Source organism: Myxocyprinus asiaticus, chromosome 29, assembly GCF_019703515.2.
Source record: "Myxocyprinus asiaticus isolate MX2 ecotype Aquarium Trade chromosome 29, UBuf_Myxa_2, whole genome shotgun sequence".
Classification (NCBI taxonomy): Eukaryota; Metazoa; Chordata; class Actinopteri; order Cypriniformes; family Catostomidae; genus Myxocyprinus; species Myxocyprinus asiaticus.
In genome coordinates, this window is record NC_059372.1 from 5,757,095 (window position 1) to 5,780,275 (window position 23,181).

At 37.8% G+C, this 23,181-nt stretch overlaps 1 protein-coding gene across 1 annotated transcript in view; it reads left to right on the plus strand.

The window, feature by feature from the left end:
* LOC127420311 (zinc finger protein ZFP2-like) overlaps positions 1-18,766 on the plus strand; it is a 28,039-nt gene extending 9,273 nt beyond the window's left edge. Inside the window, exons 4-5 of the mRNA XM_051662510.1 lie at positions 7,030-7,176; positions 17,452-18,766. Coding sequence (XP_051518470.1) covers positions 7,030-7,176; positions 17,452-18,482 — 1,178 coding nt within the window. The 3' untranslated portion in view covers positions 18,483-18,766. The remainder of the gene's footprint in view (positions 1-7,029; positions 7,177-17,451) is intronic.
* Positions 18,767-23,181: the final 4,415 nt, after the last annotated feature.

Below are 23,181 nucleotides of genomic sequence, written 5' to 3' on the forward strand. Positions count from 1 at the left end.
TTATTTCATGTCTTCGTATAGGGCACACTGCATTGAATCAGTCACTAAATATTATTGGTAAACATGACGCTGGATTGTGTAACACATGTGGACTACCGGAGATGGTAGAGCATGTGTTTTTACAGTGCATTGGATATAATAATGAAAGAGCCCAGCTTTCAGAAGAAGTCCTTAGGTTTAAGTAGTATGACAGTACAGAACTTGTTAAGGAATACATTAAGTAAGGAATAATTGACGACGGACCGTTGAGTTATTGAAAAATAATGCACACACACCCGAGGCGGTAATGCGGTCACGACACGCAGCAGTGACCATTGCACCTCGGGTGTGCATTATTTTTCAATAATTCAATGGGACGGGGCTGGGTAGCTCAACAAGTAAAGACACTGACTACCACACCTGGAGTTCGCTAGTTGGAATCCAGGGCATGTTGAGTGACTCCAGTCAGGCTTCCTAAGCAACCAATTGGCCCGGTTGGTAAGGTGGGTAAAGTCACGTTGGGTTAACCTCCTCGTGGTCGCTATAATGTGGTTCTTGCTCTCGGTTGGGCGCGTGGTGAGTTGTGTGTGGATGCCGTGGAGAATTGTGTGAAGCCTCCACACGCACTAGGTCTCCGCGGTAACGCGCTCAACAAGCCACGTGATAAGATGCGCGGATTGACGGTCTCAGACGCGGAGGCAACTGAGATTCGTCCTCCGCCACCCGGATTGAGGTGAGTCACTATACCACCATGAGGACTTAGAGCGCACTGGCAATTGGGCATTCCAGATTTGGGAGAAAAGGGGAGGAAAAAATAAATAAATAAAAATAAATAAATAATTATACGGGATGGAGTCAGTTATTCCACTTATACTATGGTTATCACTCCTTAAGACATTGTTCAGGGTTTTATGTCAAGATATTTTCTGGTTTTTGTCCCTAAAACACTCTTGTGAGTGGAACTACTTTCTTCTGCCACAGATTCATCGTCTTGCTCTGATACAGCTCAAGCCTTCGTTGCTAGTTCGAAAACGTCACTTTAGAACTAGCAACGGAGGATTGCGAGGCTTGTGCTGCTTTACTGGAGTGAGAAGGTAGTGCGTTTGTTTATGTGTGTGTGAGTTTGTATGTGAGTTAGTTTTTGAGGGATCGAAAGAGAGAAGCTCAGAAACTGAGAGAGATCGCCAATGGGATTACCTTTATTTGTTGCAGCTCTTGTCGGAAGCAACATCGCTTCAAAATCGCCAAGATGTAGGTTTAAGCACTTCTCAGCAGCAGCAACTGTCGCCATATTTCCGATGTAAACATTAACAACTGTTTTCAACCCCACTCAGTGAGATTCAGGTGTGCGCTAACATGACGTGTGTGCGTAATGTGTATAATGTATGTGTGTCCATGTGTGTGGGAATGTGTCTGTGGGGGAGGGGGGGGCAGGCAAAGTGTTTTCCACAGATATTTCAGATAATATAGGAACTGTTGTTTTGATCAAGTGTCTCTAACTTTGATACAGCTCAAGCCTTCGTTGCTAGTTCGAAAATGTCACTTTAGAACTAGCAACAGAGGATGTGCCGCTTTTCAGCATTGGAGTATATATTATACATATATTTTAACATTAGACGTTAAATTTCGATTTTAAATTCACTATTGTATTTTATAGAATTGTTCTATAGTCTATAAAGTATTTATCACAATTACATCAGAAGTGACTATAATTAAATTACTGAAAATGTAAGAGTAATCCCAAGAGAAATGTATTCCACTACAGATTACAGATTACATGCTGTAAAATGTAATTTGTAATGTATTTCATTAGATTACTCAAGGTCAGTAACGTATTCTAAATACTTTGGATTACTTCTTCAGCACTGGTTGATTTTTTCACTTGTTTTGACTATAAAAACTCTGCCAGTACAGTAAGACAAAATACACATATTAAAAATACATTCTCTGAAAAACCGAAGTATCTTATGAAGTGTTGTTTATAAAACAAGATGAATCAAATTGATCTTGTTTTTAGGAATTTATAGATATTTTTATAGAAAAACAATAAAAACATTTTTTATCAAGAATACGATTTTTGGCCTAATATCAAAGGTCTTACTAGAAAAAAAATTATGATCTAACGTGAATTTTCTTGATAAATAAATATGATCATGCCTGGTAACGTGCATGCAAAATGGCTAGAAATGGCATTTTAGCTTAGCGTAAAGCTGATAATTTACACAAGGTTTATTTCTATTTCTTTTGCTCCAAACTTACTTCAAACTTACTTCTCTGTCTGCTCGTATGAATGTAACACATCATAAGAAAGTGTTTCACCGCTGTTCAAATGCACTTTGGATCGCATCATTTATATGTATAAATGTTTTCCATCTGAAAGGACTAAATATTAAATGAAACAAATGACAATAAAATGCAAAGTAATCTCTTCAGTAATCAAAATACTTTTTGAATGTAACTGTATTCTAATTACCAATGATTTAAATTGTAACTGTAGTGGAATACAGTTACTTATATTTTGTATTTTAAATACGTATTCCCGTTACATGTACTCCGTTACTCCCCAACCCTGGTAATACATTACACCGAACACTGGTGTGTGTGTGTGTGTGTGCATGCGTGTGCGTATGTATGTGTGTGAGCGTGTATGTGCGGGGGAGGCGAGGGAGGTTTTTCGAGGGAGGATATTATAGACATTGTTTGACGTGTTCTTAACCGAATTTAACCAATGTCTTTGTTTACTGTATATGGTTATTTTGCTGTGGTAGCATATGCGTGTGTGTGTGGGTGAGACGAGAGAGAGAGAAAGAGAGGGAGCCCAAGGTCGCATTTCAATCGAAACTGAAATAAATGTAGGATATTATAGATATTGTTTGTCATTCTTATCCGATGTACTTTAACCAATGCCTTTGTTTTAATTGGTTATTTTGTTGTGGTAGCCTGAAGGGCTCTTTGAAATGACTGAATAATTTGGCGAAGTGATATGGAACCATTATGCAGTCAAGACCTGGAACTGCTTCATAGCCGTGTGTTTACTGGAAAATAATTGCACACATTAGAACGTCCGTCAACCAATCAGAATCAAGCATTCAACAGATCCGTGGTATAACAGTATCTAAGGCTCTGTTAGACTATTTAAAGCAACAGATATGATTAATAGAAAAAATATCTTTACTTTCCTTCAACATCAATGCTCCACACTTCTCCCCAGTAGGCGGCAGAAATGCACCAAAGTTTGTTTGCCAACCGCCATAAAACCCAAAGAAGAAGAAGAAGAAGAAGAAACAACAACAATAACAACAGGAAGAACGCACAGTTTGAGCGATCAGTTCGGTACGTGTTCAATGTGTTTACATCATTTTTGAGGATTATAATTATTTGAATCTATATTTTGATATTTCTCTCTCTCTCTCTGTCTCTCTCTCTCTCTCTTTGGCGTTTTAATGATCTTAAGATGAAGCTTATTATCGCCGTATGTGTTAGTTTTTATGACGGACGCTTTAAAATATTCAGTTTCAGGAAAAACAAGCAGAAATCTGAGAATATCATGTTTAATTTAAGATTTATGAGCTCGTTAAATCCAGCGGGCTGATTGTAAATTAGTTCAAAGAAGGCGATTATATATTAAATAAACGTTTTACTTGCTAATATCCCATAATATTTCAGCTTTAAACAAAACTAAACCAAACACAAAGCACACATTTATATTTATACCATCTCAGAAACATTTATTTTGTTTTACAGAGCTGTTCGTGTTGTTTGTGTTTATATTTTCATCATGAGAGAGCTGAAGAAAGAGGTGACGTCACTGAAGACAGAGCTGATGGAGAGAGAGGACAGGTTACAGGTTAAACATTCATTTCATCCTTAAAGTTGAGATTGTAAGCTTTCAAATGATGTGATATGATGAACGGTACAGATGTGATTGTGTTGTGTTTGTCAGCAGCTGGAAAAGGTTTCCTGTCAATCTTCAGTGTGTGTGACTGATGGGATCTCCACAGAATGTCAGGATTCAGTGTGGAGCGGCAGAGATCAGTCCACACCACAGCGACTGCTGGACAAACTCTCTGAACAGAGATCCAGAGACACACAGGACTCACAGCTCACTTTACTCTGTTCTACTGATGGTAATCAGGGTGATCAAACCTCCACAGACTCTCTGACTTCTGTCTGTAACGCTGGAGAACAGCAGATGCTGCAGACACCAGTGAAGAATGAAGTGAAGCTGCTGGAGATAAAAGAAGAGGAACACAGTGATGAAGATGATTTTATTCCTTCAGGTATGTTTCTTCCTTTAATGTTGTTTTACATTTTATGTCATTCGACTGTCATGTGAGGATCACTTGAAAAATTATGTTTTTTGTCATATTGAAGTTCTCAGTTGTCTTTAAACAAGGTACATCTTTTTATTTTAAAATTTCCCCAGTTAAAACAGGTGACTGTATTAGAGTTTCTGCTTAACCCTTTAGCATCCGGCCCTATTTGTGAGCAAAATGCGGAAAGCCACCTATCCAAAGACAAAATAGCTCTAGCTCTTGAACCCTTAGGCCTAGTGACCTAAACCTGGTCTTTTTTAAAAGGTCATGAAACCCCTAAACACATTTTTTGAGATGTTAACATATACACCGGTGGCCAAAAGTTTGGAATAATGTACAGATTTTGCTGTTTTGGAAAGAAATTGGTACTTTAATTCAACAAAGTGGCATTCAACTGATCACAGAGTATAGTCAGGACATTACTTGTGTGAAAAACCTCACCATCACTATTTGAAAAAAAGTAATTTTTTATCAAATCTAGACAGCAGCCATCATTCCAACACCTTATCCTTGAGTAATCATGCTAAATTGATCATTTGGTACTAGAAAATCACTTGCCATTATATCAAACACAGCTGAAAGCTATTTGGTTCATTAAATGAAGCTTAACATTGTCTTTGTGTTTGAGTTGTCACAGTATGCGATAGACTGGCAGGTCTTCAGGTCAATATTAGGTCAAAAATGAAACAGCTTTCTCTAGAAACTCATCAGTCAATCATTGTTTTGAGGAATGAAGGCTATACGATGCTTGAAATTGCCAAAAAACTGAAGATTTCATACAAAGGTGTCCACTACAGTCTTCAAAGACAAAGGACAACTGACTCTAACAAGGACAGAAAGAGATGTGGAAGGCCCAGATGTACAACTAAACAAGAGGATAAGTACATCAGAGTCTCTAGTTTGAGAAACAGACGCCTCACATGTCCTCAGCTGACAGCTTCATTGAATTCTACCCGCTCAACACCAGTTTCATGTACAACAGTAAAGAGAAGACTCAGGGGTGCAGGCCTTATGGGAAGAATTGCAAAGAAAAAGCCACTTTTGAAACAGAAAAACAAAAAGACAATGTTAGAGTGGCAAAGATACACAGACATTGGACAACAGATAATTGGAAAAGAGTGTTATGGATCTTAACCCCATTGAGCTTTTGTGGGATCAGTTAGACTGTAAGGTGTGTGAGAAGTGCCCGATAAGACAGTCACATCTATGGCAAGTGCTACAGGAAGTGCACGTGGAGGATTTTTTGATGAGAACCTTTGAAGTAGTTTAAGAACATTTTATTTCAAATTGTAATAGTAATTTTTCATGTTATTAATGTCCTGACTATACATTGTGATCAGCTGAATGCCACTTTGGTGAATAAAAGTACCAATTTCTTTCCATAAGAGCAAAATCTGTAAATTATTCCAAACTTTTGCCCACCAGTGTATGTACAGGTTGCACATAACTGAAAACAATGTTGGCACCCATTATGTTTATTGTTAGAGTGAACTTCTCCATCGAAATTGATGTCTCTTAATCTTTCCCTCGGCCGCTTCTGTCAAGTGTCCCATCTGAATACTGGAGCAACAGCCGATGTAAGGGCTCTCCCACGAAAAGGTTTCTGTTTCAGGTCTATTTCTCTGGATTTGTTTTCCATTCTAATATGCAATTATTAACATTGACAGATGTATGTGAAATTGATGCAAAAGCAAATTGATATACACTGGTGGCCAAAAGTTTGGAATGATGTACAGATTTTGCTCTTATGGAAAGAAATTTGCAACATATGTAACCAACCTATTAATTATGGAGCAAATGCTAAGACTGCACTACGGAAACATATGGAGCATCCAGAACATAAAAAAATGGAGAATCCAACAGCAAAACATGCACATTGAGATAGCACCCACAGATAATGCTATTGTTATGTCCAAGGTCAATTCCTCTGTGTGACCTAATATAATATAAGGGGTGTGTGTGTGGCGCATGGGGGGGGGGGGGGGGTCACTGGGGTTGCGGCCTTCCTTCCTTCCTTCCTTCATTGTCCTTGGGTGATCACATACCTGATAGCATTCATTCCTCAAAACATTGATTGACTGATGAGTTTCTAGAGAAAGCTGTTTGTTTTTTTTGCCATTTTTGACCTAATATTGACCTTAAGACATGCCAGTCTATTGCATACTGTGGCAACTCAAAAACAAACATAAACACAATGTTAAGCTTCATTTAAGGAACCAAATAGCTTTCAACTGTGTTTCATATAATGGCAAGTGATTTTCTAGTACCAAATTAGCAATTTAGCATGATTACTCAAGGATAAGGTGTTGGAGTGATGGCTGCTGTCTAGATTTGATCAAAAGTGACTTTTTTTCAAATAGTGATGGTGATGTTTTTTACATCAGTAATGTCCTGACTATACTTTGTGATCAGTTGAATGCCACTTTGGTGAATTAAAGTACCAATTTCCTTCCGAAACAGCAAAATCTGTACATTATTCCAAACTTTTGGCCACCAGTGTGTGTGTGTGTGTGTGTGTATATTCTGCTGTTTGGATTAGGCGATAAAATTCTAGACAAAGTGTGTCCCGTATTGATTTAATATTGAACGCAATACCGTTCCCTTTAATACGGATGATTATTATACGTGACGGTTTATATTTTGAAGAACAGACAGAGATCCAGAGACACACAGGACTCACAGCTCACTTTACTCTGTTCTACTGATGGTAATCAGTGTGATCAAACCTCCACAGAGTCTCTGATTTCTGTCTGTAACACTGGAGAACAGCAGATGCTGCAGATACCAGTGAAGATTGAAGTGAAACTGGAGGATATAAAAGAAGAAAACACAGAAGAGGAACCACAGAGAGATGAAGATGATGATGATTTTTTTCCTTCAGGTATGTTTCTTCCTTTTAATGTTTTACATTTTCATGTCAATCGACTGTCATTGTAGAATCTGTTACAAAAATGATGGTTTTTGTCATTTAAAAGTCACACTAAAAGTTCCACGCTGTTTTTATTGTCATTTTTGAAGTTCTCACTTGTCTTTAAAGAAGGTACATCTTTTTAATTTAAAGGGGTCATGTCATGAGGAATCAAATTTTCCTTGATATTTTGACATCTAATAGGTCTTTTTGCTATAAAAACCCACTGTAAATTTCAGAACTCAAAACTTAATCCCAATGCAATAAAACCATATTTTGAATCCAAGCTGCAAAAATGCCTCGTTCTCTACTTCTGCAACTTCCCTGCATCATTTGGGGGCTCATTAATTCATGACCGCTTCTACGGCTTAAAAACATCAACGCCTACTTTACATCAACGCACCCTTGGCCCCGCCCACTGGTGCTTCAGTTCGTCAACTGAGAGATAAGGACAAATTCTGTGGCCTCACTATTCCTGAACACCAAAGGGGATCCATCTGGACTATTTTCAATTATTTTTGTAATTAAACATGCACAGACAGACGTCTTTGACTTTGAATAGTTTGTGCCACTTTTTAAAAGACACGGTGTGAAGTTACAACTCTGAAGAGGTGAAGCTCTTCTCTGTCATTCAGCTGCTGCCTCTTGCTGTTTTGAGCACAAACGGACGCGTTCTTTCACCCATCTGCGCTATTTTTAATTGTTGGTGTATGAAAACATGCGCTGGACGGATGTCTTTGACCATTTAGATGCATTTCCGGCAATGTGCATTTCAGTGGATGTGTCTTCAGCATATTTCAGCGTGGATTGCATGTTTTTCATATCGCCGTGGATTGCTTGTGAACAGTCATACAATGATTCAAGCTTTGCAAAGGAACTGTTATTGAAGGATGGAGCAGTTAAAAACACTTGGACCCGATGAAAAACGAAGTAAATAGTTCCATTCGTGAATATTTCAAATGTCATGACTGTTTGATAGTTTATGGTACTGACACGACGTAATGGCTTGAGGCTGTCTATACCGGGCGCGTTGACACAAACTTTCTAAACCGTTTATTTATGTTGTTGGCAGTAGCAGCATCAAGGTGCGTGCAGCGCAAAATGGAACGGGACATCTGTTTACTGTCGGAAGCTTCCATGTTAGATAGCATCATTGATTATAACGGGTTCTGTTGCTTTTGACGCAACTCTCACGTCTGGTGTAGACAGGGTGTGAGTGTTAACAGTTGTGCTTGAGATGAACAGTTGAATATATTCAGATGCAATCTGTTGGATGTGCATTATGTGTAAACCCTTAAATGTTGTTTTATGTTGTGGAGCTGGTTCATTCTCTTCAGACTGAGTTTCAAAAATGGCTGAATTTGAGTGGCTCCACAATGTTAGCCAATCAGAACCGTGGGCATTTACGTTGAAGTTTTAAGAAGTAGCTTAGGACAAAACAGAGTGTTTCTGACAGAGGGCCAGAGACAGGGTGCAAAATGATCATATATGAGTAAATGATGACTGTTTGAATGCAAAACAAATGTTACTAACATTATCATTGGACCTCAGGGAAGATAATAAAAGGAAATAAAAAAAAAGAGCATTTCATGACTCCTTTAATATTTCCTCAGTCAAAATAGTTCTGTAGGTGACTGGATTAGAGTTACTAAAGTCTTAATTTGGTTTTGTTTTTTAAATTAATGCCTTAAAGGGATAGTTCACCCAAAATTACAATTCTGTCATCATTTACTCTCCCTCATCTTGTTGCAAACCTGTATAACTTCCTTTTTTTTTCACCGTGGAACACATAAAGAGATGTTAAGTACTGTTATTCAAGAAACAAGCTACTTCTTTTAGTACTTTAAATTTTTTATTTGAGACTTGCCACATACTGTATGTACTGGACTAGAGCTGGTTAAAAATATAGATTTTTCCAATGAATTGTGATCTTTATTTGATGTACATAGTAAATAGAGTAGAGAGTAAAAGGCCCAAAAATCACTTGCATTAACACACGATCAAAATGTCTGTGATTAGCCACTCAGTGTTGTGCAAAATTCAGAATTTCTGAATTAAGAAATTCAACACAGACACACTACACAATGTCATTGGTCCAAGACACATTTTGTGAAAAAATGACACAATTAAATGATCATTTTTGACCAAGTAAGCCTATTTATTCTCTAACTTTGACATACAGTTTCTCTCAAAATAAATTAATTAATAACATTTACATAGCCATCAAAATATTTTATTTTTACGGTCGACCATGTTGTATTTAGATAACTTCATAAAAATAGATTCAAATTGTTTAATATATACAATGGAATGAAGTGTTCTTCCGCCATGGTCTATAGGTATTAAATATAGTCAAATAAATGAAATTACTTTTTCTAAAAAGGGCATTTTTAACAATATTTTATTATTCATTATTCTGTAAAAAGTGACGTGTTTGTAGAACTTAAAGAAATTAAAGCTGCACTACGTAACTTTATGCTCTCTAGCGACATCTGTGGTTGAATCTTAAAATTGCAAGCAGTCTGCGGAAGAACACTTTAGGTGAATCGTGTTTCGGCACTGCTCTTCTGGCAGATGAATCTCATGATATGAGCTTTCCTGAACATTGATGAATCGCCTGTCTGTGATCATGACTGGAGATATTCAGAGCTGGAGTCATAACGTGCTATTTTCATGTTGATGTAATGTTCTACGATTAAACATTTAAAACATTTAATATTACTTGCTTTGATGAATATAAACAGCACTCCTATTCACATATTTGAAATGAATGAATTTTACACTTACAGTGCTTTTACATAAAGAACATTGGACTCAATAAGCTTAATTACTACCAGTATATTTTAATATAATTTTTCAAGTGTTTTATCTACTATTAATGTTTGTATTATACTACACTTATCAATTTAAGAGGTGATACTCGTGATATGGCTGATACGAGTTCAATGGAAGACTTTATTATTTTTGTATTATATTGTACAGCCTCAGTTGATAATGCAAGTGAACCGTAATACTACAACAGTGTACTTATACACTGCACACAATAACAGAATAAATTAAAAAAAACATAAACAAGGATTCAATAATGATGGGGATAAAATATACTTTATTAAACATGAAAATTATATGCTTTAAAATGCTATATAACAGTTACAAGAAGACAGTTTCAGAAGTCATAAATATTAGTAAACATGGCACAGTAACTTCCCCCGACAACGTAGATACATCGCAGTCGGTTAACCCACAAGTAATGTTTGATTCATACAAGCATGACAAGCAATATTAGCTTCAACAACCCTACAGAAAACATATCCAAGCGTTATATAACTTCGAAAAAAGGATAACAGATAAACATCCATCCAGATTGTTGCAATGCTGTCCAGAACTGTGTGAATATGACTGATTGAGCTGGAGTTTCTTTCTTCTTTTTAACGGTTACTCGCAAACTAAAACAGTGCATTACTGCCATCTAATGTTTACGTGGGAATGATACAGCCGGTTCTTCTTTCATATGTTCATGGACATGACATAATGACGCAAGGATGTACGTCATAAGCCAGCGATTCTGCGCCAAATCTGACCTGACAGCTCAAAATACAAATAATTTTTATAGGCTTACCGTAGTGAATCAGGGTAAGTTAAGAACATTGTTTTGAAAACTAGTTGTTTATGTACTCAATCAATAATGGCAATTTATTAATTTTTAACCAAAAAATCTTACAGTTGAAGTCAGAAGTTTACATACTCCTTAGCCAAATACATTTAAACTCAGTTTTTCACAATTCCTGACATTAAATTGTAGAAAACCTTCCCTGTCTTAGGTAAGTTAGGATCACTACTTTATTTTATAAATGTGAAATGTCAGAATAATAGTAGAGAAAATGATTTATTTCAGCTTTTATTTCTTTCATCACATTCCCAGTGGGTCAGAAGTTTACATACACTTTGTTAGTATTTGGTAGCATTGCCTTTAAATTGTTTAACTTGGGTCAGATGTTTTGGGTAGCCTTCCACAAGCTTCTCACAATAAGTTGCTGGAATTTTGGCCCATTCCTCCAGACAGAACTGGTGTAACTGAGTCAGGTTTGTAGGCCTACTTGCTCTTTCATGCTTTTTCAGTTCTGCCAACAAATTTACAATTGGATTTAGGTCAAGCTTTGTGTTGGCCACTCCAATACCTTGACTTTGTTGTCCTTAAGCCATTTTTCCACAATTTTGGAGGTATGCTTGGGGTCATTGTCCATTTGAAAGACCCATTTGCAACCGAGCTTTAACTTCCTGGCTGATGTCTTGAGATGTTGCTTCAATATATCCACATAATTTTCCTTCCTCATGATGCCATCTATTTTGTGAAGTGCATCAGTCCCTCCCGCAGCAAAGCACCCCCACAACTCGAAGCTGCCACCCCCATGCTTCACGGTTGGGATGTTGTTCTACAGCTTGCAAGCCTCACCCTTTTTCCTCTAAACATAACGATGATGATTATGGCCAAACAGTTCAATTTTTGTTTCATCAGACCAGAGGACATTACTTCAGAAAGTAAGATCTTTGTCCCCATGTGCACTTGCAAATTGTAGTCTGGCTTTTTTATGGTGGTTTTGGAGCAGTGGCTTCTTCCTTGCTGAGCAGTCTTTCAGGTTATGTCAATATAGGACTCGTTTTACTGTGGATATAGATACTTGTCTTCCTGTTTCCTCCAGCATCTTCACAAGGTACTTTGCTGTTGTTCTGGGATTGATTTGCACTTTTCGCACCAAACTACGTTCATCTCTAGAAGACAGAATGCGTTATGATAATTGCGATAACATGGTGTTTATACTTGCGTAGTATTGTTTGTACAGATGAACGTGGTACCTTCAGGCGTTTGGAAATTACTCCCAAGGATGAACCAGACTTGTGGAGGTCCACAGTTTTTTTTTCTGAGGTCTTGGCTGATTTCTTTTGATTTTCCCATGATGTCGAGCAAAGAGGCAACGAGTTTGAAGGTAGGCCTTAAAATACATCCACAGGTACACCTCCAATTCAGCACACCTGAATTGTTTTAATGACTTAAGTGTATGTAAACTTCTGACTTCAACTGTACATAGTGCAGCTTTAAGTTTGCGTTGCTTTTTAAATAAGTTGAATTAATCCTCTTCATTTTAAGTAAATTAACTGAACTTAAAATGTCACCATGCCATAATGTTAACATATTAACTGTACATATTACATATTTAGCATATTTAACAAAAACATATTAACATTGTTACTTTAAGAAGATTTCTTAAACTCTGTTAACTTAGTCCCATAACAACTTCTTCCTTTATTTACATGTTTTTAAACTTTTCAGTATTCTGAGCATCTCATGTACATTTCTATAAACATCTGTTTCATGGAAAGCGATGTGCTTGCTGTCTCAATAATATCATATTTTGACTTATCACATGAATACTTATGTAAAAAATTAAAGTATTCTAAAATGGCACACACAGACCTCGATAATTGGTACATTAAACACGACAATGTTAACATTTACAAATCTATAATTTTATTAGAGAAAATAGCTCATCCTGACATTGCAAAACAACAAGTTAACCACTGTGACAAAATCAACAACAACAATGTATGTAAATAAAACCATGCATATGGCCAAACAATGCACCACATAAACACTGTGTAGGCCAATATGAACTCAAACAAATGCATTAATCCGACTCTGTGCTATGAGTTTCTGACAGTTGGCAAGCAAAAAACAAACAAACAAACACTTCAATAACCAGTAACAAAGTTTTACAGTTTCATTCCATTTTAATTTTAATTCATTAAATTCAAATTCGAATTAAAATTCCACATCCTTTTTGCTGCTTTTTTGCTATGTTCAAATGACGTAACTCGCTGGCCGTATTTAGAAATGGCTGGTTGACTCTTCATCAAACCAGTCATAATTACTGGTCAGACACTTTCTTTTTCCAGAACAGTGTTAGTCTCAGCCTCAGATGGCACGCTAACAGACCACCCACAGTCCATAATCTAACATTCTGATGCATATAGCACTCAAAATTGGAAAACGCATTATCGATCAACTCAGCCCGAATCTGATAAACCTGAATACTACCACCTCTGGACGTGGTGCCCACGCACCAATAGGGGTGGGACTCTTAAGGCACCTAACGATTCGATCCGATTCTGGGCATCACGATTCATTTGACTTATTGATTGTTCTGCGGTGCAAAAGCAAAACACAGTAACTTAACATTGGCTCAACTATTACCAGGTGTTGAGAAAATTGCAGTAACTACAAAATACCTAATCTATTTCAACAACCAAATCCGGCACTAAATGCCACTGAAAAGGGTAATTTATCTGCCACTTGCTTACCTTGCATTGTGATAATTGTACATTTAATATAGAACATGACACGCATTCACTGAATCAACGTTAGTGAGTACAGGCATATTTATTGAAAACAATTGAATGAATAGTGCTTGAAATAATACTAAAACAGTCAGCACCTTGTTGAAATGTATGAACTAGGGTTGTACCACAGTGGTTGACTATTCGTCCAACAACTGGACTAGTCGATTAGTGGGGTCATCTACTAATATTAATATTTTAGTGGTGATGCTTTTAACGTGAGATGCGATTCTCATACTGAGTGAAGTCTAATCTGATTCACTAGGTTAAAATTTTGTTGTTGTTTTTTTAATTCTTTTTTTTTATTATCTGTCAAAATAATGGAGATCATTTGGAATTGCCTTTCAATGTTTCAAAAATCTGTAAAATCGAGTTAAGTGATTGTTTGTGCCCCACCAGAAATAATGAGCATGAGACGCCACTGATATCTAGGCCACAACCACAGGTGAGACCATGGATGGCTCCTTATTACTGTTAGACTGATTTAGGTAGTCTTTAATTAAAAAAAAAATAGCAGTGATTCCCGACCTGGGGTATGCGTACCTCAGGGGGTACGTAAGCAGGTCCCAGGGGGTACACGAAAATAATTGGATTTTGAATTGATATTGAATTTATAAACCAAAATGTACCACTTAAAATAAAAATAACATAATAATATAGATTTTCCAATTAATCGTGATCATTATTTGAAGTCGTTTGGTGGTTTATCCCAAGCGCTTTTTATTTTAAGTGCTGTCATGAACCAGGCTTGACTAAACGTGCGGAGCGGATTACACTAAACAGGGTGCGCAGACCACAAAACCTGTGAGACTCATTCGAATTAAACTTACATTTTCTGCTTTGAAGCACTGTGGTGAGTGTCAGACTTCTCATAAGGACATACAGCCCCAACATTCTTCATCCATCATGCAGGTACAGTATACACCAGCTTAAGACCATAACTGGCCTCGGCATGTGCATGTTGATGAACGGTCTCCTTTTCTTTTTACCCATAAAAGCGTTAGTTACGTGACAGATACAGGCGCTTCATTTCAAATCATGGAGAGGATATATATGGGAGAATCAAACATCCACCGCTCCTTTTGCCATGATGATTCAGATAGATCACTAATTATTGCTTTGTTCTGTGACGTGTTTCAAGTGTACTGCATCTATAGCCAACATTTGGCAAGCGATCATTTTGACAAACTTTGCTAGTTGAATTGTAATGATAAATTATTTCATATTGCTGCTGCTCAGCGTGAATCACTAGAGGACGTGTCTCTATCTGCAGGGGTTTATGAATATACACAAATTGTTCGATATACAATGAGTACTTTCTAGATAAATGTGATCATTTACTGATATTGATTTCAATAGATAGACTAGACAGACTTTGTTTAGATCAAATGAACACCTACACTGGCTAAGAATTATTTAGCAGTTTTCTTATTCTATTCTAAACAAACAGATATTTAGAAAGTAGGTCTTCATTCATATTTATAATAAAGAATCAATAAAATGAATATGCATGATTTGTTTTTCCATCGACATACCATCCAATTTGAATAATGAAGAATAACCACTGTCGTGGTCCAACACTTGAACCTGCATCATATCTGTCATCATGTGCTGTGCCCATCGACGATGTCAGAGACCACTTGAGTGTTTTTCAAAAGTCAGGATAAAATTCAGTGGGGAATGCCAGCATAACATGTTCAAGGTATAAGTCTGATAATAAAATAATATTTTTCACTTGCAGTAAGTCATCTCAGTGCACGCTTGTTTTGAGTTGATTCACAGTACGTACAGAAGCGCATGTTGATACTTGAATGGAATCGTTATTAAGGCTGACAAAATGTCATAAAAACGGTTCGTTTCACGACATATATCAAAATACTTGTTTATTATAAAACAAAAATGTAGAATCTTTTTATAAACTAAGAAATTTTTTCTGCATACACAATCGATGTAGAACGTTGCTCACAGCCACTGATCCAGAGTCAGCTTTTCTCATCCCATTCTCTCAGTTACATGGAGCCGTAACATGGAGCAGTTCCAAGTACTCCTCGCTGCAGACTGTAGCGCGATGACATAGTGGATCTAATCCCATGCGTATTGGATTTTAGTGACGTAGTGGATGCTTTAATGCGCATGCATATTCACAATTTAATGTTTTGTTTTATTACTGTAGCGTACTTAACGGTCATTAATACAGTATATATTCATATAACACACACGCACATTTATATATTAGGGCTGCACAGTTAATCACATTTAAATCACGGTATGACACTGTGCGATTATTTAACCGCAAAGGGCTATGACAATTTAATTAAATTAATAGATAAATCGAGCTGTTCGCTTCAGAGTCTATGCACGCTGCTCTGTCCTGTCTGTATTGTGTATAAGCATTATTACAGTGTATTGAGGGCAGTTCTGTGCTCCACAACTCCATCTCGTGCTCAGAGTAACGTGCTTCATTAGGTTCCGTGTGCTGAACGCGTCATTTTAAAAACAAATTATTCATTTTTGCATACTTCCAAGTATGTTTGACCACTACATGTTAATATACAAATACAAATAATTCACCCCATGGCATTTATGTACAGTGGAGGAGATGTTAAAATGGGGAGCATATGAGGAGTATATTGCTTAATTTATATATTTGTTCTCTGTGGGTGAAGAGGAAAAACAAGGAAAAGTAATTTACGAAATCCATGGTTATGACCATTTTTAAAAGCTAAGCTATATTAAACAAATGTCTCAGTGTAATACTTTAATACTTCACCCTGTGTATCACGCCGTGGCCAGTGGAAGACTAGTCTTATAATCCCTCTGCCTAAACGCGTTTATTATTCGTATTAACAAATGAATCATTTGCATTTCACTCAACCGAATGTTGAATATTATCTGCTTTAAAGCGGAGCAGTTTGGATGCAAACTGATCCTAGGGCAGTGTTTATGGCAGCTTTAAAACAAAGCAATTCAGATGCACAAGCAGTCATTGATCATTCTACGTTGTATGTAACTATAATCATGCCATGGCCACGGGAAGACTTCTCCCAGATTCTATATTATACCATGAAAATCTGTGTTTACACAATTTTAAATGCAGCGTAAAAACAAAGTTTCTCTTACCACTTTCACTTATGAGGAAACATTTTTTTTAACTCTCGGTTTGATTGTCATGACAGTAGCAAAGTTTATAACAGCTGCTCAAGTAAGCTCCAGCACACAACAAATCCACTGCTGCAAATGATGAGTACAACTGGATTCCACCGAAGCATTCAGATTTACATTCCTTTACCAGCAATATTTCGCAGTTTTTAAAACAAATCTCAGGGTGGGCTAAAAGAAGACTTGTTGTGCTCTCTGCCCATCGCTGATAAGCATGGCTCATACTCTCTAGAACTACAATACCCATCATGCACACACATACTACAACTTCATTATCTATGCATCTCTGGAAGGCAAGCCTCACACTCTCTAGAACTACAATACCCATCATGCATTACGTGTCATCGAAGTTTGCACACTTTTTCTCGCAATATGGGGAATTAAGTGTACAAAAGCAACGCGTTACTTTATTTAAAACGTAACTCCAATATTATGGTCTAAAAAATATATATATTGTGTTAGTTTACTCGTTACTCGAAAAAAGTAATCTGATTATGTTACCCACGTTACTTTTAACGCATTAACCCCAACACTGATTATCAGAGGCATTATAAATTAATACCGTTTGCACAGCAAAAATCGCAAATTAATACTGTTCGTTTGTTGTGTTCTGCCATTTAAAAAAGGTTTCAGTTTTATTTCTTTGCAAATTTTTCCCTCTTGAATTGATTTGTCAATTTACTGTGTTCATTATAGAGCTGATGAAGGGGATAAAGGAACGTCGAGAACTGAAAAAGCTGAATAAAGAGGAGGAGAAACATCAGTATCAGAAACATCATGATTTCAGAACTGGAGAAAAATCTTTGAGTGGCTCGAAGACTAAAAATAATTTCTCACCAAAAAAGCATCAACGAAGAACAGCCAAAGTTCCTATCACCTGCTCTCAGTGTGGAAAGAGTTTCATACATAAAAGCAAGCTTATCATGCACATGAGAGTTCACACAGGAGAGAGACCTTACACGTGCCATCTGTGTGGGAAAAGTTTTCTTTATAAAGAACAGCTTTATGTACACATGAAAATTCACACAGGAGAGAGACCTTACATGTGCCATCAGTGTGGGAAAAGTTTCGTATTTGCTTGGCAACTCAAAAATCATCTACTTGGTCACTCTGGAGAAAGACCATTTAAATGTGATAAGTGTGGTAAAACGTTTGTTGTGGCACAGTATCTGAAAAATCATCTGAAAATACACACAAATAAGAAGATTTACAAGTGTACTTTTTGTGGAAAGAGTTATTTACACCAGTCCTATTTTAAAAAGCACCAGAAAATTCATACCGGTGTGAGGGCTCATGTGTGCTTTGAATGTGGAAAGACCTTTTTGACAGCTGGCACCTTGAAACAACACCAAATAATTCATACTGGAGAAAAACCATACAAGTGCTCATACTGTGGAAAGAGTTTCGCTCTGTCACAAAACCTGAAAACACACGAGAGAATTCATACTGGAGAAAAACCTTTCAAGTGCTCACACTGTGGAAAGAGTTTCATTCAGTCACAAGACCTGAAAAAACATGGGAGAATTCATACTGGAGAAAAACCTTACAAGTGCTCACACTGTGGAAAGAGTTTCACTTGGTTACATTGCATGAAAACACACAAGCGAATCCATACTGGAGAAAAACCTTACAAGTGCTCACACTGTGGAAAGTGTTTCACTCAGTCAGAAACCTTGAAAAAACATGTGAGAATCCACACTGGAGAGAAATCATACCACTGTTCTTAAGGAAAAAAATTTCAGCACAGCAAATGATCTACACGGACATGTAAAAAATAATTGCCCAAGTAGTCACAATGAACAAAAATTATTTCAGGGGCCGTATTCACAAAAAATCTTAAAGCTAAATGTAGCTCATAATGCAGAAATTTAGCACAGGTTTTGTATTTCTTTTTTGAGCTTATTGATCGAAGGCCTCATTGACCTGAGCTTACTGACCTCCATTTTTGAGTGAAAAAAGCATTATTTGTGCATAATTTTGGCAATATTAAATAAAATATGAAAACATTCTATACTATTTATCACACTAGACTGCTTTAATGTTTAACCAGGAAGTTTGTTTTGAAATGCTTTTATTTTGTACAAAATGGTATACTTGTGGTGTTCCCGGTCAAAAATGACCGGCCACTGAAAATGATTGGGGGAGATCAAAAATAAGAGAAAAATTGAGTGTTGAGCTTTGTGTGTCTGTTCCAAGTGCAGCTGATTGTCCAATCATTTGCTACACCTGTGTGATGGCGAATGGCTGTTCCTGATTGCACTGCTATAGTGACCATGAGGAGGTTACCCCATGTGACTCTACCCTCTCTAGCAACCGGGCCAATTTGGTTGCTTAGGAGACCTGGCTGGAATCACTCAGCATGCCCTGGATTCGAACTCGTGACTCCAGGGGTGGTAGTCAGCGTCTTTACTGGCTGAGCTACCCAGCCCCCCACAGGGGCTGGAATCTTTAAAGTCTGAGTTACTAGTTCATAGTTGTTGAATGTTGAGGCTGCTGCTGCGTCTGAGACAAACACGTTGGCTGCAGCAGAGGCGTCGCCTGGAATTGCGAGGGTTGCTCCTCATCCACTTGTGGGTCTGAACACAGAGGACCTTTAACTCACAGTCCGACTTAAAGAGTTTGTCTTGGAAGTCCAACCCCAAGAATAATCTACACGGATTTTGCAGTTCATGCAGCGTGAGCTGGAAGCTCAAAATGCGTGCTGTTCCCAAGTAGCGCTGGAGTGTGTTCCACAAACTCCTATGCCACCTCAGCTTTTAGCTCCAAACACTCTTTCTCCTGTTCATGGATGCCTGCAGAATGTAATCTGAGTGTACGTACAGAAATCTGGCTAATAAACCTTATATCTAGGGGGGTACGTGGGCGTGCTCCCCTGTGAGAATTTTCTTTTACAAAAAAAAAAAAACAGCGCAAGTAGACGCAAAAACACATTCAGTTTGAACAGCCCCTTGTTCACATGACACAGCACTATCTGAAGTTTCTCAAAGGTACAAAAAGACAGCCTTTTGTTTCAACTGATTGTAGGTGAATTTCCACTGTATTCAGCGCTGTTTGTTCTCCATGTTTATAAATATCCATATACTGTTTTACTGTGTGAGAAACCGCTCCAAATGATTCAGTGAGAGAGCGCTCTGAACCATTTGTACGGAATCACGAAGGATGACACTTACTTTAACGCGTTTGAACACATAGCTACCGCTTTGCATTGACCTAAAGAGATTTGGCTGGTTTTACTCCAGTGTAAACTCGTTGGAATATCCCTGGAGGTTTGTGCTCCACTGCCCTTTGAAGATAGCCTCAATTATGATGTTTTGAAAGCTTCTGTTCTTATTGCTTAAGAATTAGTGCCAGAAGCTTCTCTCCAAAAATTCCGAAATCATGTAAAAACAGCCATCAGACCTTCATTGAGTTCGCCCCTGATAACTGAACTCTTTGATAAATGGTGCCAGTCCAGTAAGGAGAATAATTTTGAGAACATTTGTGAACTCGTGTTGCATGAAGATTTCAAGAATTCGTTGTTGGACAAAATTTTGGTCCATTTGAACGAGCAAAAAGTGACCACACTAATGCAGGCCGCTGTCCGTGCTGATGAATTCGTGTTGACGCATACAAATATTTTCATTTTGTCCACCCATCGAGAAATTACACAAATTAGCTTGGATAAAAGCTTGAAAGACAGAGATGTGGGTACATCTCCTAAAAATGGATGAGGTACAGGGGGTGAAATGAGGTCCCAGGTCTCTAAAGACCCGAGGTATGCGCTTAAGGGTTAAATGTTAAATTGAGTTCAAATCTTTGAAGAAAATGATTTCTGTAAGAATCTGTCTATATCACAATTCATTCACAAATCATTACAAAGTTTATACATTAATAGATATAACAAATACAGCGAATTGCACGGTTTTGTAAGTGTGGGTCCTAGTTAACCGCAAAATTTCTTATTTTGATCCTAAAGATCAAGAACCCTTGCCATAAATGCATCTATCTGTTATCACAAATAGATCTACAAATTGTAATCACAATTAGATAAATAATTAAATGTTTTGGTTATTTGGTTATTTGCAAATTAACTTGTATTGAATGCAGTTAAAATATAATTAAATCCTTTCTTTCGAGTCACAGAGAAACGCGGAAATGTTTTTATTGTTGTCAGATTGGTCATCTCATTGCTGTCTGCCCAGCACTGAAAAAGACAAATTAGTCTCCCAAGAAGCAGTCACTAAAGAGTGAAGAGTGTAGGTTTTGTTCATGTATTTAGTTTGCAGTCTTATTCGGAGAGGCACGAGTCTTGTGTGGATTCTGTGTGTGAACCGCTCACTTCAAAAGGGCGAGAAGTTGATTTGGTTCACGATTTGTTTGTTTCTGATAACATGGTTTTGAGTTTGTTCTGTGTGTTCTGCTTGTGAAGTGACAAGTCTTGTAAATTTAGAGATTCGCTTGATCATTCTGAAAACCTTTGGCTTCGACTGAATATTCGGATGTGTTTCAATCTCCAGATCAGCCTGAATGCAAGTGCTCCAAGTCACTGTCCACCACTGCTGGTGTTGAAATTGACCTGGTGCTGCCCATCAATGGATTGACACTTGTCGATGAGCAAAAACAGGGTGCATCTCTCGCTCATTTTCAAACTGCTGCTGTTGAGAAAGATGTCACCCTTAAACCAAATACCTGCTGCTTATTTTACATCTTTGGAAATATCTACTTCCAATAAAAACCAATATTGGATGATCAGTTGTTGTCTTAGGTTTCTGGTCTGACGGTTGTGCGGGGAGCACACCTCCCATTACTATTTTGTCCTACCTCTAGGGGATGTAACAACATATCAGAGAGAGAATGCAGCAAATCAGGACAAATCTAGAACAGGGTTCATTGCTTTCACTCTGAAATTTCATGAGACGCAACTGGCTGTCAAAAACATTGAGCTGGGGGGCCTGGGTAACTCAGTGGTAAAAGACGCTGGCTACCACCCCTGGAGTTCGCTAGTTCGAATCCCAGGGTGTGCTGAGTGACTCCAGCCAGGTCTCCTAAGCAACCAAATTGGCCCGGTTGCTAGGGAGGGTAGAGTCACATGGGGTAACCTCCTTTGTGGTCGCTATAATGTGGTTCGTTCTCAATGGGGCGCGTGGTGAGTTGTGCGTGGATACCGTGAAGCCTCCACATGCGCTATGTCTCTGTGGCAATGCGCTCAACAAGCCACGTGATAAGGTGCATGGGTTGATGGTCTCAGACGCAGAGGCAACTCATCATGGGACCACAAGGACTTAAAACACATTGGGAATTGGGCATTCCAAATTGGGTGAAAAAATGGAAAAAATCCCCCCCCAAAAAAAACATTGAGCTACACAGAACAACATAATCTACACATCAGTTACACATAAGGTTCAAACAAGCTACACAAGTATTTTCTAAGGCACTTATTGAGTCTTAATAGATGCACAACTTATTTTCAGTAGTACACCCAAATGACAATAGTCATATCATACTGTTCAAGTGTTGTACTTGCAATAGTTTACTTCAATGTTGTTTCTTCATCAGATAGCAATGTCAAATGTAAATAAAGTCAATCACTGAAACATCAACACCACATTGAGTAAGAAATACCATGTATGTATGTGTACACGCATATGGGATACAGATAATTGACCATTGTTATACAGAATATCAACATGATATAGTATTTATTTATACAGTACATCCGGAAATTATTCACAGCGCTTCACTTTTTCCACAATTTTGTTATGTTACAGCCTTATTCCAAAATGGATTAAATTAATTATTTTCCTCAATTCTACAAACAATACCCCATAATGACAACGTGAAAGAAGTTTGTTTGAAATCTTTGTTTGAAAAAAAATAATCACATGTACATAAGTATTCACAGCCTTTGCTCAATACTTTGTTGAAGCACCTTTGGCACCAATTAAAGCCTCAAGTCTTTTTGAGTTTGATGCTACAAGCTTGGCACACCTATTTTTGGGCAGTTTCTCCCATTCTTCTTTGCAGGACCTCTCAAGCTCCATCAGGTTGGATGGGGAGCATCGGTGCACAGCCATTTTCAGATCTCTTCAGAGATGTTCAATCGGGTTCAAGTCTGGGCTCTTGCTTGGCCACTCAAGGACATTCACAGAGTTGTCCCGTAGCCACTCCTTTGTTATCTTGGCTGTGTGCTTAGGGTCGTTGTCCTGTTGGAAGATGAACCTTCACCCCAGTCTGAGGTCCAGAGCGCTCTGGAGCAGGTTTTCATCAAGGATGTCTCTGTACATTGCTGCATTCATCTTTCCCTCGATCCTGACTAGTCTCTCAGTTCCTGCCGCTGAAAAACATCCCCACAGCATGATGCTGCCACCACCATGCTTCACTGTAGGGATGGTATTGGCCAGGTGATGAGCGGTGCCTGGTTTCCTCCAGACGTGACGCTTGCCATTC